At 50.7% G+C, this 17,132-nt stretch overlaps 1 protein-coding gene across 1 annotated transcript in view; it reads left to right on the top strand.

Moving 5' to 3' along the window:
* The window catches only part of LOC118092051 (SCO-spondin-like), a 187,176-nt gene that overhangs the window by 86,813 nt on the left and 83,231 nt on the right, over positions 1–17,132 (top strand). Inside the window, exons 51-59 of the mRNA XM_060281073.1 lie at positions 372–513; positions 2,264–2,587; positions 3,965–4,111; positions 5,254–5,424; positions 6,727–6,891; positions 8,719–8,898; positions 10,299–10,421; positions 10,520–10,649; positions 16,147–16,272. Of these exons, the coding sequence (XP_060137056.1) occupies positions 372–513; positions 2,264–2,587; positions 3,965–4,111; positions 5,254–5,424; positions 6,727–6,891; positions 8,719–8,898; positions 10,299–10,421; positions 10,520–10,649; positions 16,147–16,272 (1,508 nt within the window). The remainder of the gene's footprint in view (positions 1–371; positions 514–2,263; positions 2,588–3,964; positions 4,112–5,253; positions 5,425–6,726; positions 6,892–8,718; positions 8,899–10,298; positions 10,422–10,519; positions 10,650–16,146; positions 16,273–17,132) is intronic.

The raw sequence follows: 17,132 nt of genomic DNA, 5'->3' as shown, positions 1-17,132 counted from the left end.
CGGTATCATAGAATTGTAGAGCTGTAGAGCTGGAAGGCACCCACAGAGTCATCTAGTCTGACCCCCCTAAAACACTAAAATAAGATTAAAGTTACCGTGGCTTTCTAAGCTTGGCTAAACAAGAATGCTTTGAGCAGGTGCCTGTTTGATCTCAAGAGGCAGGGAGTTCCAAAGGCCAGGTGCTGCCACACTGAACGACCAAGTCCTAAAAAATGCGGAACGGGGTTTATGGGCCATCCGTAATTGTGCCGATTCCGCCAATCAACACTGAACTCTATGGCGGCACCTAATTTTGAGTTGACATACTTTTAGAAGGCCTTGGCAGAGTTCTGCCTCTGCCGCCTCGGCTTACACTTCTCAACCTCCCACAGGTCCTGGAGGGCAATTCCAACAGCGCCACAGCAGTGCGCCAGGAGCTGCGCCCGCCCATCTTGGCCCGCATCCTCCGCCTCGTGCCCACGGACTTTCGCGGGAGCCCCTCCTTGCGCATGGAGGTGCTCGGCTGCCCCTGGAGTGAGTTTGGGGAGGACTGGCGAGGGCACCTGTAGGGTTCTTCCGGGGGAAGGTGGTTGGCTGACGGGGCCTCCCTTCCAGAGTCTATGCCAGCCTCAGACAACCTGGCACCCTCCGTATGCTTTTGATAGTGGTTAAACTGTGGAACTCCCTCCCACAGGAGGCAATGATGGCCATCAACACAGGTGGTTTGAAAAGAGGAACAGACAAGTTCCTTGTGGAGGAGAGGGCTATTGCTCCTGTCCTTGTTCCTGCCAAGGATGGGCATGGAAGATAGAGGGTAGGGAACAGGGGAAGGCCGAGGCTGGCACAGGGCAAGGATTTCTCCAGGAAAACAGTGCCCCCCCTGTCTTTGCAAGGGAGGCTGCTTTGAGTACAGCAGTACAGTGGAACCTCGGGTTTCAAATGTCTCTGTTGACGAACATTTTGGTTTTTGAATGCCGTAAACCCGGAAGTAAATGCTTCTGTTTTCGAACGCATCTCGGAAGTCAAATGCATATGTTATTTTTCTCAACTTCCTCTATTAAATTTGCAGGCCGCCCTTTGTGCCTCAGTTTTCGAACGTTTCGGAACTTGAACGGTTTTCCGGAATACAGTGGTACCTCGACTTACGAATTTAATCCGTTCCAAATGCACATTCGTAGGTCGAAAAATCCGTAAGTCGAAAAAAACCGCGTTTCCCCATAGGAATGCATTGGGGGGGAATAATCGAAAAAATTCGTAAGTCGAAGCAACCCCATCTAAAAATTCGTAAGTCGAGAAAACCCTATCTAAAACCGTGAACGGCTTTCCGTTCGTAAGTCGAAACATTTGGATGTTGAGTCGTTCGTAAGTCGAGGTACCACTGTAGATTACGTTCAAAAACCGAGGTACCACAATTACTCCATTTGAGGGTTGAGGGGGGTACTGCAAAATCTGCAGATTTTCCTGCAAAACTGTTACAAAACTTTGGTACAGTTTTGGAGTGAATCAGCTGTTGGCTTTCCACGTGTTAACCACAAACCCCCGGTTTGATGTATCTATTACTGGGGGGGGGGCTTGGCTTACCTTCCAAGTCCCGGACTGCAGAATCCGGGACCGGCAGCCGTGTGACACCGGAAGTTATGTCGACGTAACTTCCGGTGTCGCTTTGCCCTTCTATGGGCATCAAAAATGGTCGCCGCCAGCTTCGAAAGTCGCTTGTACGCATGTCAGGAAGGGCGTCAACGCAACTTCCGGTGTCGCTCCACCCATCTATGGGCACCAAAAATGGCCGCCGCCGGCACCGGAAGTCACGTCTATGCACTTCCGGACATGCGTAGATGCGACTTTTGAAGCTGGCGCGGGCCATTTTTGGTGCCCATAGAAGGGCAAATCGGAAAGGAAAAAAATGGCCGCTGGCAGGAGAAAATAACGGAGAAAAACGGGAGACAACGTGATACGGGGGACCACCAGGAAAAGGTAAGTAAAAACGGGGGTTTCCCGGGGAAAACAGGGTACTTGGCAGCTATGGCCCTTGGTTTTGCTCTTTTTGTTTTCACTATTTATTTGCCCTTTTGCTTTGTAGTTAACCTTGCGAACCGCCCTCCGATCTTCTGATGAAGGGCGGTTTGTCAATCACACAAACAAAGAAGCAAACAAATAAAAATAAAACGTTTGGGTTGGCGCTGCGAAACATGTGGGTTCGCGCTGCACAATGCTGCCAAGCAGCTGCAAAGCTTTGAGACCGGTTTGGAAGGGACCCCAAATTCTGGGGTTCGTAGTTTGTGAGGCCGGACTCCCAAGGCACGTTCTGCATTTCCCCCATGCTTCTTTCCAGAGGTGGTGCCCGCAGCTGGTGTGACGACACCCTCCACGGACACTGGCACAACACCCCCTGTCCCAGAGACACCATCTCCTTCTGGAGGAGTAACCGGCATCCCGGAATCGCCCAGGATCCGGCCCTCCAAGGAGCCTCCCGCCTCGCCTTCCTGGTCCACCTCCTGGCCGCTGGGACCCAGTTTGCCCAGACTCGTGACTGGTACCCCTGGCACGACGGTGCTGCCCGCGTCCCAAACCTTTCCGTACCAGCCAGGCTTGCGATCCACGCTGTCTGGTAAGCAGGGCTGTCGGCTCCAAAGGGTGCGGTGGGGGGGGGGGGAATGCGTCTCGTGGAAGGAGCATTTGGAACACTGTGTAGGGTTCTGGTCGCCTCATCTGAAAGTGGAGATTGTAGAGTTGGGAAAGGTTCAGAGGAGGCCAAACTTATGGAATGTGCAGAAATGGTGAAATTTACCGGGAGAATAAGAAATAAAGGTGACAAACTTTTTATAAAAGAATGGAAATGGTTTATTGAATATTTGCAGATGAATTGTAAGCAGATAAAAACACTGGCAGGATTATTGTAATAACCTGCAGTTATATAAGAGTATGTATTTAAAGAAGATAAACGAGTAAGTTAAGTTAATTTGGGTATGCAGAAGGTGTAAGGAACCGCAGGATAAATTTAAGGAACCGCAGAAAGAGGGGGAAGGAAGTCAAGTTTTAAAATGTCAAAATGATTGTAAAATCAGTGAAATGTATATATCTGAAAAGTATACTGTAAATAAATTTAAAAGAAAAAGAAAAGGCCAACCAAAATGATCAAGGGGGTGAAGCAAAAGGTGCCAGGGAGCCTCAATTTTGAGGGTGCCCTTTGCATGGCGCACATGTGTGAAGTCACACACACAACAGATATCGCCCCTTGCAAGTCCAGGGGCCGGCTCCTCCAGAACACTCTGCCTCCTCTGTTGTGTACAAGGAGTGCTGGGCCCCCTCAATCCTGGGGGGCGCCTTGGCCCCTGCAACTTGGGGCTTTTTAGTTTGGAGAAAGGGCCAGAAAGAGGCAACACGACAGGAGTTTGGTAACAATACGCACGGAATGGAGAAAGGGAGAGAGAGCAAAGATTTCTCCCCGTCTCATAGCACAAAAACTCATGGAAGCTGAACGTTGGAACTTAGTTAAGCTGTGGAACTCCCTTCCACAGGAGACCGGGATGGCCACCGACTGCTGCTTAGGGGGCTTAAAAGAGGATTGAAAGAGTTGGATTTAAAAGAAGGTTAGACAAAATCATGGCTTTGCTCCATCTCTGCAGTTGGAGACAGAGATGCTTCTGAATCTCAGTTGCTGGGAGCCATGTGAGGGGAGAGGGCTCTTGTGTTCGAATCCTGCTGGTTTCCCACAGGCATCTGGTTGGCCCCTGTGAGTACAGGATGAGATGGGCCCTTGGCCTGATCCAGATGACTCTCCTTATGTTCTGAAGAAGCTGAGAAGAGCCCTGTGGTTGGATCAGGCCAAAGGGGGCCTCTCTCGCCCAGCCTCCTGCTCTCACAAGGGCCACTCGGATGCCCATCCTGGGAAACCCGCAAGCAGGATCCGAGCCCCAGAGCAACTGGAAGTTGGTCCCCCTGCCAGCCAGCCAGCCAGCCATAAGGTGCTGTTTTCCTCTGACAGGGCTGACTCGAACCCCCAGCCCCGGGCTTCCCAGAATCCTCTGCACCCAGGGCCAGTTCGCCTGCGAAGTCTTTGGCTGCGTGGAGGCTGCCTTCGTTTGCGATGGCCAAGAAGACTGTCTGGATGGGTCAGACGAGAGGCACTGCGGTGAGTCTTGCTAGCTGCCGCTCCGTTTTGCCGAGCAGCGAGAAACTCTGGGGATTCGAGGCGCAAACGCAGATCTGGTTTCCGTGGAACGGAATCCAATGTGGCATCTTAAATTTGCACATATATCCAACCTGAGCACAGGACGGATGGGATCACAAGTGCTCTGTGGGTGCCAGGGAAGATCTCAAGGGCGCCAACGCACCCACGGAGGCCACATGGCTGGTGGCAATTGCTCTGAACCAAAAGTTCAGGGGTTGGTGGTTCTCCCCCAGGGATAGAATCATAGAATCGTAGAGTTGGAAGAGACCCCAAGGGCCATCCAGTCCAACCCCCTGCCGAGCAGGAAACACCATCAAAGCATTCTTGACATATGCCTGTCAAGCCTCTGCTTAAAGACCTCCAAAGAAGGAGACTCCACCACACTCCTTGGCAGCAAATTCCACTGCCGAACAGCTCTTACTGTCAGGAAGTTCTTCCACATGTTTAGGTGGAACCTTCTTTCTTGTAATGGTTTTGCCGTATGTCATGTCACCCAATGGGCTTCAGGAACAAGTGTGTCAGGGAATGGTCTGAAACAGAGGATTGGGAAATGCATTCTCAGGCAGATCACCTCCTCTCTGAAAAGGAAGAGGAGGAGGAGGAGGAGGAAGACCCCCCCCGCCTGTTTCCAGCAGTTTCAGGAACAGAGAGAGACACAGACACTGAGCAGTTTCAGCAGGAGTTGCCCAGTTACGAGATAATGGGGAGAGAGAGAGAAGGGAGGGAACAGCCAGCAGAGACGTCATTAGAGAGTGTGGGGAACCCTCCCACCTCAAGAACGATGAGGTCTGTCCGTATTAGAGAACAAAGGATGCAGAGAGGAGGAGGAACTTCCTGTTGGCACCCAGGATGTTGCTGGGGACGGAAGGGGGAGGAGTTAGAGCAGCCAACTGCTCTCCTTGTGGAGAGATGTGGGTTTTTGCTTGTAACCAGGTGACTGAATAAAACAGACTATAAGATATAAACTGCTCGTTAATTCTTGCCAGTGAAGTTAGCGAAGGGAGGGGAGGACTCTCCATGCCTGACAAAGTGGGACTAGGAGCCTGGTCTCCCTGGTCCTAGTCCAACGCTCTAACCATTGCACTGCACTTCCCCCCCCACAGGTGGTCCCACTGCTCCCGCTGCCCCCACCACAACCCTGCTTCCCCCACTGGGCCCTCCCAGCACCTGCTCCGCCAAGCAGTTCACCTGCGGCAGTGGGGAATGCCTGGTGCTGGAGCGGCGCTGCGATCTCCGTCAGGATTGCCAGGATGGGTCCGACGAGGCCAACTGTGGTATGTCAGATTGGGGCGGATAATCGCTCCACTCCCCCCCCCCCACTCTGCACGAGAGCAGGGATGGGCAAATGTGGCCCTCCGGGCATGGCTCGGCCATACTCTGCCGCCACCCTTCCTTGAGGGTTTTTGCCTGGCTGGACTGTGTCCCTGAATGCGGAGGATGCCTCTCACTTGCCTGGATGGAAGGTGAGTGGGGGCAGTCCATGGCAGAGAGAAGTCAAGCATCAGCGGCAGAAGAAGCTGGTGAAGAGTCTCAGGTGTCTCCCCCTCCTGCTGCAACAAGCTCCTCAGTACCAAGAGAGGCATGAAAAGCATGGAGGAGAAGTTGGCTGCACTCAGGCACAGTCTCTGATTGCTTGGGGAAAACCCTGGATAGGAGGGGACTTAGGCGGCTGTGGGGAGGCAGAGGCTTTCAGTCTCAGCAACTAATCCATGGGGCCAGACCCACTGGGGATGAGCTGTTGTGCTCATGAGTCCTGACAATTAATCAATCAATAAAAAAAATTGATTGATTGATTAGAATTGGAAACTGCAAGAGTTAGCGAACTATTTAGAACTCAGGAAGGGGGAATGAGGAAGTCCGAAAGGTTTAGATTTGAAGTTGTGTAGTATGATTATAAATCTTGGTTGTTTTTTTAATCTTTTCTTTCTTTCTGTTTTTCTATAATAATGTCTTTTATATGTGAAGAATCCTGGGAAATAAGATTTGATGATATTGTTTTATATTTTTTGTATTTTTCTATTTTCTTTTTCTATGTAAAACCCAATAAAAATTAATTTTAAAAAATTCAATCAATCAATCAATTGTATGCTGCCTTTCCAAAGTTAAAACTATGCTCAAGGCAGCTTACAACGTATAAAAAAACCCCCACGTAACTACAAGCGTAAAAGCAGTTATAAATAATAAAGAAAGCTTCAAAAAGTACACAACCCAACTGAACAATTTCCACATTGATCCAAAATGAAGATACAAAAAATTAGTATCAACAGCAACAATGCCCCAGCCCAAGACATTTCTGCGTGTCGTTTCTGACAGTCCACCAAGTCTGTGCAGATGGTGTTCTTGCTAATCAATTTAAATCTGTGGCTCCTCCCACTTTTTGCCTCTGGCTCCACCCACCACTGGAAGTTTGTCCAGCACGGAATGTGGCCCTTGGGCGATGAAATGCCCCCCCCACCTCTGTCCTAAAGAAAAGGGCACCGGCTCAGGCCAAGGTTAGGGTGTTTCGCTGCAAATGGAGGAAGCTTCTCTCCTGGCCGTTGCCTGGTCCAATCCTGCCTCTCTCCCTTCCCTGGCAGCGGACTGCATCATGTCACCGTGGACCGCCTGGAGTGAATGCAGCCGGTCGTGCGGGCTGGGGGTGACCTTCCGGCGCCGGGACTTGCTCCGCGATGCCCTCCCCGGGGGGCAGTGCGACCGCGATGAGTTTGAGAGCCGCTCCTGCTTCCTGCGGGCCTGCCCAGGTAAGGGCCTTCTCCCCACTTAGCTGGGAGCAGTGGGTTCCCAGACAGGCTGGGCTCAAAAGGTTCTCTCAGCTCCCCATCGTCTCTGCAGATGCCCGGCCTGAAGGAGAACCCTTTGGGCAAGGAATTGAATTTGGCAGTTTTGAAAGTGCTGAATATTGCAAACAGAAACGGATTCGTATAGAATCGGGGCCATCCAGGTGCCCCAAAGTGAAGCCCACGAGCAGGATTCGAGCCCAAGAGCCCTCTCAAGCCTTCTCAGGGCTGAAGCCCTTCATAAAAGCATAGAATTATGGAATTGTAGGGTTGGAAGGGACCCTGAAGGTCATCCAGTCCAACCCCCTGCAATGCAGGAATATGCAGCTGGATCGTGTTATCAGCACCACGTGCTAAGCAGCTGAGCTACCAACTGATCTATCTTTTTCGCATGCTGTTTTGAGGCTATTTAGTATGCAATATAGTGGTGTATACCGTACATTTTATGAAAGATGCGGAGGTTATTTCATAAAATGAACACACCACTAGATTACAAACTAAACAGCCTTGAAGCAGTTTACGGGGGTGGGGGGGAGAGATAAATCAATCGTTAGCAGTAAGGAAGATTAACAGCAATAATTTAAGACATTCAAAATGTTAAAATAACAACAAGAGGCTGAAAACAGGATTGAAAACAGGGTTGAAACTCTCTAAGCACCTGAACAGGCTTCCCTGAACACTAACGTATTTAGCAGGTGTCAAAAAGAGTGCAATGAAGGCATCTCTGCCTGGCAGGGAGTTCCAAAGTACAGGTGCTGCCACACTAAAAGATCAAGTTCTTGCAAATGCGGAACGGGTGTTATGCGTCACCTGTGCCAATTTCTTACAACAACCTTGCGAGCTGGGCTAAAGCGAAGAGCGTGCAGGCTTCACGTGTAGCATTTTGCTTAAGGTAAAGGTAAAGGGACCCCTGACCATTAGGTCCAGTCGTGACCGACTCTGGGGTTGCGGCGCTCATCTCACGTTATTGGCCGAGGGAACCGGCGTACAGCTTCCGGGTCATGTGGCCAGCATGACAAAGCCGCTTCTGGCGAACCAGAGCAGCACACAGAAACACCGTTTACCTTCCCGCTGTATTGGTACCTATTTATCTACTTGCACTTTGACGTGCTTTCGAACTGCTAGGTTGGCAGGAGCTGGGACCGAGCAACGGGAGCTCACCCCGTCGCAGGGATTTGAACCGCCAACCTTCTGATCCGCAAGCCCTAGGCTCAGTGGTTTAACCCACAGCGCCACCTGTGTCCCAATAATAATAATAATAATAATAATAATAATAATAATAATAATAATTTATTATTTATACCCCGCCCATCTGGCTGGGTTTCCCCAGCCACTCTGGGCGGCTTCCAACAGAAAAATAAAACACAGTAATCTATTAAACATTAAAAGCCTCCCTGAACAGGGCTGCCTTCAGATGTCTTCTAAAAGTCTGGTAGTTGTTTTCCTCTTTGACATCTGTTCCACAGGGCAGGCGCCACCACCGAGAAGGCCCTCTGCCTGGTTCCCTGCAACTTGGCTTCTCGCAACGAGGGAACTGCCAGAAGTCCCTCGGCGCTGGACCTCAGTGTCCCAAGCATTTTGCCTAAAACATTTATTTTGCCAGACTCATAAAAGCACATCTTTCATTCATAGGCGACAAAATCATTTAAACCGGCTCCCCGTTATTAATTCAAAAAAAGGCATGGGAAGGTTGGCATGACAAAATACTGCCTTAAGATACAAGTGTAGAATTCTATGATTGTATGAGAAGCAGACCGGAGCTCGGTCATGTGGCTCTTTCTCTCCTCCCAGTTAACGGCGCCTGGGCATCCTGGGGCGAATGGTCGGACTGCGACGCCGAGTGCCGCGGTGGCGTGCGGAGCCGCACCAGGACCTGCGCCGACCCCCCGCCCAAGAACGGGGGGCAGCCTTGCCCGGGGGACGCTGTGCAGATGGAGACTTGTAACCAGCAGCCTTGCGGAGATGCCCGGGGTAAGTGCTGGCCGCAGTTGGCAGCCAGGGAGGGACAGAAAGGAAAGGTGGGTTGTTGATGGAGCAGTGGTGGCCTGAGATTGGTGTGTGGGGGGGTGAGCCTAGGGGGTGGCAGGGACATTAGGAAACTAAACAAAAACAGTGAACAATTTGGGGAGAAAAGAACAGAGAGGTTTTGTCTTTCTTTACATCAGGCCTTGTACATACCAGAGAGGCCTTCATCCAAACACACAGAGGAAAAACTCCCTCAGAAACGCACAGCCAATCAGGGCCCTGTGCCGCCTCACTTGAGATCATGCCACTCTGCCTGGTTGCTAAGCAACTCCTTCTGAGTTACTGAATTAACCTTTGTGTTACAAACTGGACCTTCCAACACGGGGCAGATGGGCAGGAGCTATAGGCTCTTCCGGTTTGCCTTGTGAATTACAAAGGTGCTGGTGAAAAAAAGAAGCTTATGAGCCCAGTGGAAAGATTTCCCTGGGCTCGCCTCCTTGAAGTGAATGGGAGTTGCACAAGCCCAATTCCCCATTCACTTCAGTGGAGCTTGCACAGGGGAATGGAAGTGACTGCTGGCTTGTGCTGTCAGTTTTGGGGTCTCCATATTGTCGGCGTTGACACAGGGGGAAGGGGTTGGAGGGAGATGAGGCGTTTCCTCAAATCAACTGCAGCCCCACTTCATATTCCTTGGATACTGAGGCTCTGCTGGGAATTGTAACTCTCTGGGATAAAACTACATTTCCCAGAATTCTTTGAGGGAAAGATTGTGCTTTGAATGTGCTTTAAAAGCAAGGCTTCATTTGCTGATGTTATTAGTATTAGTCATGCTCATCTTGCATCGAGGTGGGTAGAATTAATCCTTGCTTGATACCAATTTGGATGGATGAACATTTTTTTGGAATTTTCGTTTATGACTGTGGCTTTAATGCTTCCTAGGTTATTTGTCTCTTATTTACTTATTCATTTATATCCCATTTTCCCCTCCAAGGAGCACCATTGTTCTCCCCCCCCCATCTCCTTTAATCCCCACAACAACCCTGTGAGGTTGGCCAGTCTGAGGGACAGCGACTGGCCCAAAGGACACACCCAGCGAATTTCATGGGAGAATTTGAACCCTGATCTCTCCCGGGTCCTCGTCCGGCGCTCTAACCACTATGCCACACTGTCTCTCCGCACTTGTACGGAGTACCGCCACCTCTTTTTGGGCAGCCATTTTGCGCGGGCACCTCAATTTTTTCACACAGAAAACAATGTTTAGAAGTCTAGTGTATAAGCCTCCTGAAAACTTGAGGTTGGAAGGGGAGGAAGGCTGGACGGCAGCTAGTCCTACCCCCTCCACCCACTAGGCTTCGCTTCCCTTCTCCCGCACCCCGACCTCCTCCCCTCGCCTGTTTCCTCCGCAGACTGTGGACCAGACATGGTCTACGTGCAAGCTGGGCACTGTGAGCGAGGCCTCGTGGCTCCGTGTCCCCAAACATGCCGGCAGCTGAGCCTGAAGACGAGTTGCCCCAGCAGCTGTGTTGAGGGTGAGCACGGGGTCCCCGGGGCTCGGAGGGGGGCACCCACATTCCTGATCCATCCCTAGCACTCCTCTGACCTCCAGCCCCTCTGTCTCTCCTTCCAGGCTGCCGCTGCCCCCCGGGGCTCTTCCTTCAGGACGGGGGCTGCGTGAACATCAGCCAGTGCCACTGCTTCTTCGACCACGAGCGTCGCCTCCCGGGGGAGATGTTCCTGAGGGACAATTGCAGCCAGTGGTGAGCAGGGGGCAGGGTCCCTCTGGTGCCCCTCTCTCCTCCTCCTCCTTTTCCTCCCTCTCCTCCTCCTCCGGCAGAGCTCGAAAGAGCGTAGGGCACAGTCAGGTGACCAGGGCAGTGACCCAGGAGAGGGGACCGGCAATTTATGGGGTGCCCGGCCACCCAAAAGGCAGGAGTCTGAGTGTCCGGCTTCAGGGTCTCTGATCCCTCTCCCTCACGGCAGGCTGCCAGTAATGGAAAGACAAGAAGCTCTTAAAGGTAAAGGTAAAGGGACCCCTGACTGTTAGGTCCAGTCGCAGACGACTCTGGGGTTGCGGCGCTCATCTCGCATTACTGGCCGAGGGAGCCAGCGTACAGCTTCCGGGTCATGTGGCCGGCATGACTAAGCCGCTTCTGGCAAACCAGAGCAGCGCATGGAAACGCCGTTTACCTTCCCGCTGTAGCGGTACCTATTTATGTACTTGCACTTTGACGTGCTTTCGAACTGCTAGGTTGGCAGGAGCTGGGACCGAGCAATGGGAGCTCACCCCGTCACGGGGATTCGAACCGCCGACCTTCTGATGGGCAAGCCCTAGGCTCTGTGGTTTAACCCACAGTGCCACCCTAAGAAGCTGACAGTAAGAGCTGTTTGGCAGTAGAATTTGCTAACAAGGAGTGTGGTGGAGTCTCCTTCTTTGGAGGTCTTTAAGCAGAGGCTTGGCAGGCATATGTCAGGAATGCTTTGATGGTGTTTCCTGCTTGGCAGGGGGTTGGACTGGATGGCCCTTGTGGTCTCTTCCAACTCTATGATTCTATGATTCTAAGCTCTTACCAAGGTCTTTTATTCAATATTCACAGAGAGACGTAGAAATGCCGTCTCTTGGATAATGGTGTTGCTCCGAGTCCCACCCCCTTCATCTCTCCTATTATACGTCATCCCTACATTGGCAGATCTGTGCTTTCTGCCTCTGAGCTTTCTGTTCTACTTTCAGTGCCCGCCAGGTTCTGGGAGGGGGGGGGGGTCTGGCATGCTTTCTAAAGACACTGAGTCTTTCAGCTGTCTCTCCCCTGCTTCTGCTTCTTCTTCCTGCTCCTCTCCTCTCTCCTTCTCCCCTCTGCAGCCTCTAAACTGTGACCTTCTGCAAACCACTGTTCTGAATCGATACTGTCTCCCTCTTTTCTGTAAAGTGCAAGAGGAGGAGCGAGAGTCGGGTAGTCGGCGGTAGAGTCGGCGGAAGGCACACGGGATTGGGCGGGGGAAGAAGGGACAGTTCAGGCGAGCAGGGGCGTAGCCAGGATCAAAACTAGGGGGGGGCAAGCCATGGTCGTTCAGGGGCGGGGCCCCGAATTGGGAACGTGGGCGGGGCTACAGGGCCAGCTGGCCTGATGATATTGTGGCGGCGGCAGCAGCAGCGGCCACCTTGTGCTTCTGGGGCTGGCAGCATCGGCGGCTACCCTGCTTGGCTGGAGAGGACGGGAGGGTCGGGCAGGCGAGAGGGGTGACAGGGCGGGCGAGGGCGAGGCAAGGCACGGCCGCAGACACGACGGCTCCAAGGCGTTGCTGCATATCAGCATAATATTTCAACCATGTTGTGGGTTCAAGCCCCACCTTAGGAAAAAATTCCTGCATTGCAGGGGGTTGGACTAGATGACCGTTGTGGTCCCTTCCGACTACAATTCTATGATTCTATTGATATATAGCCATAGCATATGCATCATTCTGCTTTCTTGAATTGTCCTACTCCTAGGCATAGCAGCCAACTCCTAGAGGCCTAGGTGCATCTCCCCCCCCCCCGAATTACTGGTAAATACAGTGGTACCTCGGGTTACGAACGTGATCCGTTCCAGGTCGCAGTTCGTAACCCGAAAAGTTCGTAACCCAAAAAGGGCCCGAACCGCCGCTTTGCACATGCGCAAAGCGCTATTTCCGCAATTTTTGCGCTTTGCGCATGCGCAAAGGCGTGCGGCACTTCTGCGCACGCGTGCACGGCGAAAATACTTCCGGGTTTGCGAAGTTCGTAACCCGGGTTGTTCGTAACCCGAGGTGTTCGCAACCCGAGGTACAACAGTACTGTATTTTAAAGAGTCAAACCCCCCCCCCATGTTGATGGGCTTTCTATGTGGGGCTTTTCTGCCCCCCCCCGTATTAAGGATGGAAGAGGGAAGGAAGGAAGAAATAGAGAGAGGGATAACTCATATTTGTGGGTGCCTCTGGGTGATGCTGTGATGCTGGAACTCTGCAGTAAGAGGACGGGAGGGTCGGGCAGGCGAGAGGGGGTGGCAGGGCGGACGAGGGCGAGGGAAGGCACGGCCGCAGTCACGACAGCTCCGAGGTGTTGCTGCATATCAGCATAATATTTCAACCATGTCGTGGGTTCAAGCCCCACCTTGGGAAAAAGATCCTGCATTGCAGGGGGTTGGACTAGATGACCCCTGTGGTCCCTTCCGACTACAATTCCATGATTCTATTGATATATTACCATAGCATACGCATCAATCTGCTTTCTTGAATTGTCCTAGGCATAGCAGCCAACTCCTAGAGGCCTAGGTGCCCCCCCCCCAATTACTGGTAAATACTGTATTTTAAAGAGTCACCCCCCCCATGTTGATGGGCTTTCTATGTGGGGCTTATCTGCCCCCCCCCCCGTATTTTATTAAGGACGGAAGAGGGAGGGAAGGAAGGAAGAAATAGAGAGAGGGATAACTCACATTTGTGGGTGCCTCTGGGTGATGCTGTGATGCTGGAACTCTGCAGCAAGAGGAAGATACTGGTACGCCTGTACAGGAGCCTTGCAAGCAGCTTTCTCTCTGCTTGATTTACAGCAGGCACGTCCAACAGGTAGACTGTGATCTACCAGTAGATCACTGGATGTCTGTGGTAGATCACTGCTAGATCACTGGCACCCCTAAAAAAAGCTCACCCAAAATTTTCCTCCTCCCTAAAAAAAGCTGAACTATGACCTGAAGCCCTAAACAAAAATGGGCCTCCCTTCCTCCTAAAAGAAGCTCAACAAGTTTGACCTAAACTCAAAAAAACAGGGCTTCCCTTCCTTAAAAAAACTCAACAGCTTTGACCTGAACCCCCCAAAAGGGGGTAGATCACTCCCAGTTTTTAACTCTGTGAGTAGATCAGAGTCTCTTGGGAGGTGGCCACCCCTGATTTACAGTATACAGATGCAGGAGGAGGGGCAGACTGGAACACCTCTGCTTTTTATAAACATCACTGTGTCTATCAAAAGCTACAGGCCCCCCCTTTCTTATTCATTTCCTTTTAGCCTTGCAGAGCCACCTTAGTCAATGCACCCTCATTAAATCGCCAATAGAACTCTTAATGTGATCCCTGAATGCTCATTAACAACTACCACTGAAGAACAATAGGGTGAATTGGTCAGCTATCAAACCTTGCCTGAAGGGATTTTCTGCTCCATTGTCTTAACTGCTTAAGTACCGGTAGCCACTTTGCTTTATTTATTTGATGTGTTTTTGTTACAGCTGTGTCCCCCGTCCCCCCCCCAGCAAGTGGAGAGCTGCTCTCGCTAAAGCAAAGCCCTTTCCACTTCAGTTTTTGGAGGGGAAAAGTGCTGGTTATGGTCTGTAAAATACAATATTTTTTTGTTTCTAGGGGGGGCAGCTGCCCCCTCCTGCCCCCCCCTGCCTACGCCCATGCAGGCGAGGGACAAGTCAGTAGATTGCCCACCTCCCCCTGCCCTACTGCCTCCTAGCACCAGGAGGGGCGTGAAAAGGGAAGTCTTGGGTTGTGGGCACAGAACCCGTCCAGGAGGGTATTTATGCCGGCGGAGCGGAGGGGCGTGAAAAGGGAAGTCTTGGGTTGTGGGCACAGAACCCGTCCAGGAGGGTATTTATGCCGGCGGAGCTGAGGGTCCCGTTCTTTCGGAAAACTGCTCCATTGCAGCCATACCTGTGGCCAGCTGCCTAGATCCGGCATCCCCAAACTTCAGCCCTCCAGATGTTTTAGACTACAATTCCCATCTTCCCTGACCACTGGTCCTGTTAGATAGGGATCATGGGAGTTGTAGTCCAAAACATCTGGAGGGCCGCAGTTTGGGGATGCCTGTCCTAGAGGCTAACCTTTGGGAGGCCGCCCAGAAAGGAATGTAGCCTCCCGCCAGAGAAAAATGGCAGATGAAGTTATTGGACTATGCTGAAATGGCGAAAATGACCGGAAGAGTCAGAAATCAGGAAGACCAAAATCATAGCTGCCAAGTCTCCCGTATTCTCCGGGAAATCCCCGTTTTTCCAGCTGTTCTTAGCTGAAAAAACAGATTTTTTTGTTTTCCCCCAGTTTATTCTGGCGTGGCGGCCATTTTGGAACTGGGCGGAGCATGCTCAGAAGCAACTTGATGCTGCTCTGCCCCGTTCCAAAATGGCTGCAGTGCGACTTCTGGCGCGGTGACCATTTTGGAACTGGGCAAAGCAGCATCAAAAGTCACTTTTGAGCATGCTCCGCCCAGTTATAAAATGGCGGCAGCGCTACTTCTGGTCTGCTACTTCCGCCCGGGCCCTTATTTCTCGGACAGCAACTTGGCAGGTATGCCAAAATTTTAACAAGGAATGGGGAAAATTTATAACTTACCTTAAAGACCATTGTAAACAGTTAAAATCGTTAGTAGGATTGGAATATTACTTGTAGTTTAATGTTGAATACTGGACGTAACAGAAGAGACCAAGCTTTTGGATTACAGTGGTACCTTGGTTCCCAAACTTAATCCGTTCCGGAAGTCCGTTCCAAAACCAAAGCGTTCCAAAAGCAAGGCACGCTTTCCCATAGAAAGGAATGCAAAATGGATTAATCCGTTTCAGACTTTTAAAAACAAACCCCTAAAGCAGCCATTTAACATGAATTTTACTATCTAACGAGACCATTGACCCGTAAAATGAAAGCAATAAACAATGTACTGCAGTCACATAACCAATCCATCAGTAGCTGAACTGGGTTCCACACAGTCACACACACACACACACACACACACACAAAACAGAATGCAAAATAAATAGCAAAAACAGACAGACCTCGGCGTAACACTCAAAACCGAAGCGTGGCACTCAAACCGGAGCATGTTCGGCTCCCAAAAAAAGTTTGCAAACCGGAGCACTTACTTCTGGGTTTGCAGTGTTTGGGTTCCAAGTTGTTTGAGTACCAAGGCGTTTGAGAACCAAGGTACCACCGTATTATAAAAGATGCAGGAGGAAAGGATTAATAATAGGGGAGGGTGGAAGTCCAGGAGATTCCTGGGAATCTTGTTTTTATTATATATGTGTGATATATCTCTGTAAAATATTTGAAAAACCAAGTCAATAAATTTTACATATAAAAAAAGAGAATGTGGCCCTCAAAGATACAAAAGGTTCCCAATCTTTGCCTTTGCCCCTGGGGCTGATGGGAGTCGGAGTCCAATCAGGGTTTGGAGGGGCACAGGTTTCCCCCTTTTGGGGGGGGGGTCCAGATTCAGTCTTGATAAGCTTTTATCCTCCATCTCCTTCCCCCTCCCACCGCCAGCGTCTGCTTGGAAGGCGCCATGACCTGCGACTCGGTTTCCTGCCCCGTGAAGTGCGGCTGGTCGGCTTGGTCTCCGTGGAGCCCTTGCGGAAGGAGCTGTGGGGTCGGCATGCAGCACAGATTCAGGTGACGCAGGGTAGCGTCCAATGGGAAGTTTGCTCAGGGATCCCGACACCTGTGGGCAGGATGCGGCCTCTCGAGGCACCTTTTTTTATCCGGCCCTCCCAAGGAAGGTTGTGATCAAAATGTGGTTTGGGGGGTTTTCTCTCCCTGCCCCCCAACTCATCCCACTGGAGCAGGCAATCCAAATTAGTCGTTGACATTGCTTATTTATTTAAGATCTCGGGGCAGATCACAGCATAAAAATACAAGACAAAAACAAAATACATAAAAACAAAACAATTTTTTTAAAAAACAAACAAACCCAACACATTTAAAAGGGTGTGGATGTCAATCAGCCAAAGGCCTGGTTGAAAAAGTGCTGGCAGGTGGCTCTCCAACCTCTGTTTAAAAACTGGCAATCAAAGAGAGACCACGGCTTTTCAGTGGAGTCTGTTCCTCTGTTGAAGAACTCTTAACCGCCCAAAAGTTCTTCCTAATGTTTAGACCTGTGCAGTAAAGTGCAGTACATAGCTGCCATGTTTTCCCTTTTCTCACGAGGAAGCCTATTCAGCATAAGGGAAATTCCCTTAAAAAAAGGGATAACTTGGCAGCTATGGTGCAGTATATAAATTCAATTAACAGCAGCAGCAGCACTAATTATCTGAATCTCCTTCTTTGTCATCTGAATCAATCGCTTCGGACCCTGCCCTCTGCATCTTCCATGTGATGACAGCCCTTCAAATATTTGAAGAAATTCATTACGCTTATAAATGTAATGCATGTATTAGTTATAGTCACAATGTGTTTTCTTGATTCTTTTTTAAAAAATGACGGAGGGAACTGACGTTGAAATTCTACTCCACGTTGATCCAGAGTAGATTCCA

Source organism: Zootoca vivipara, chromosome 12 (genome assembly GCF_963506605.1).
Source record: "Zootoca vivipara chromosome 12, rZooViv1.1, whole genome shotgun sequence".
In the NCBI taxonomy this organism is placed as follows: Eukaryota; Metazoa; Chordata; class Lepidosauria; order Squamata; family Lacertidae; genus Zootoca; species Zootoca vivipara.
Note: the sequence above shows the minus strand (reverse complement) of the source record. Positions and strands in the feature narration are given on the sequence as shown.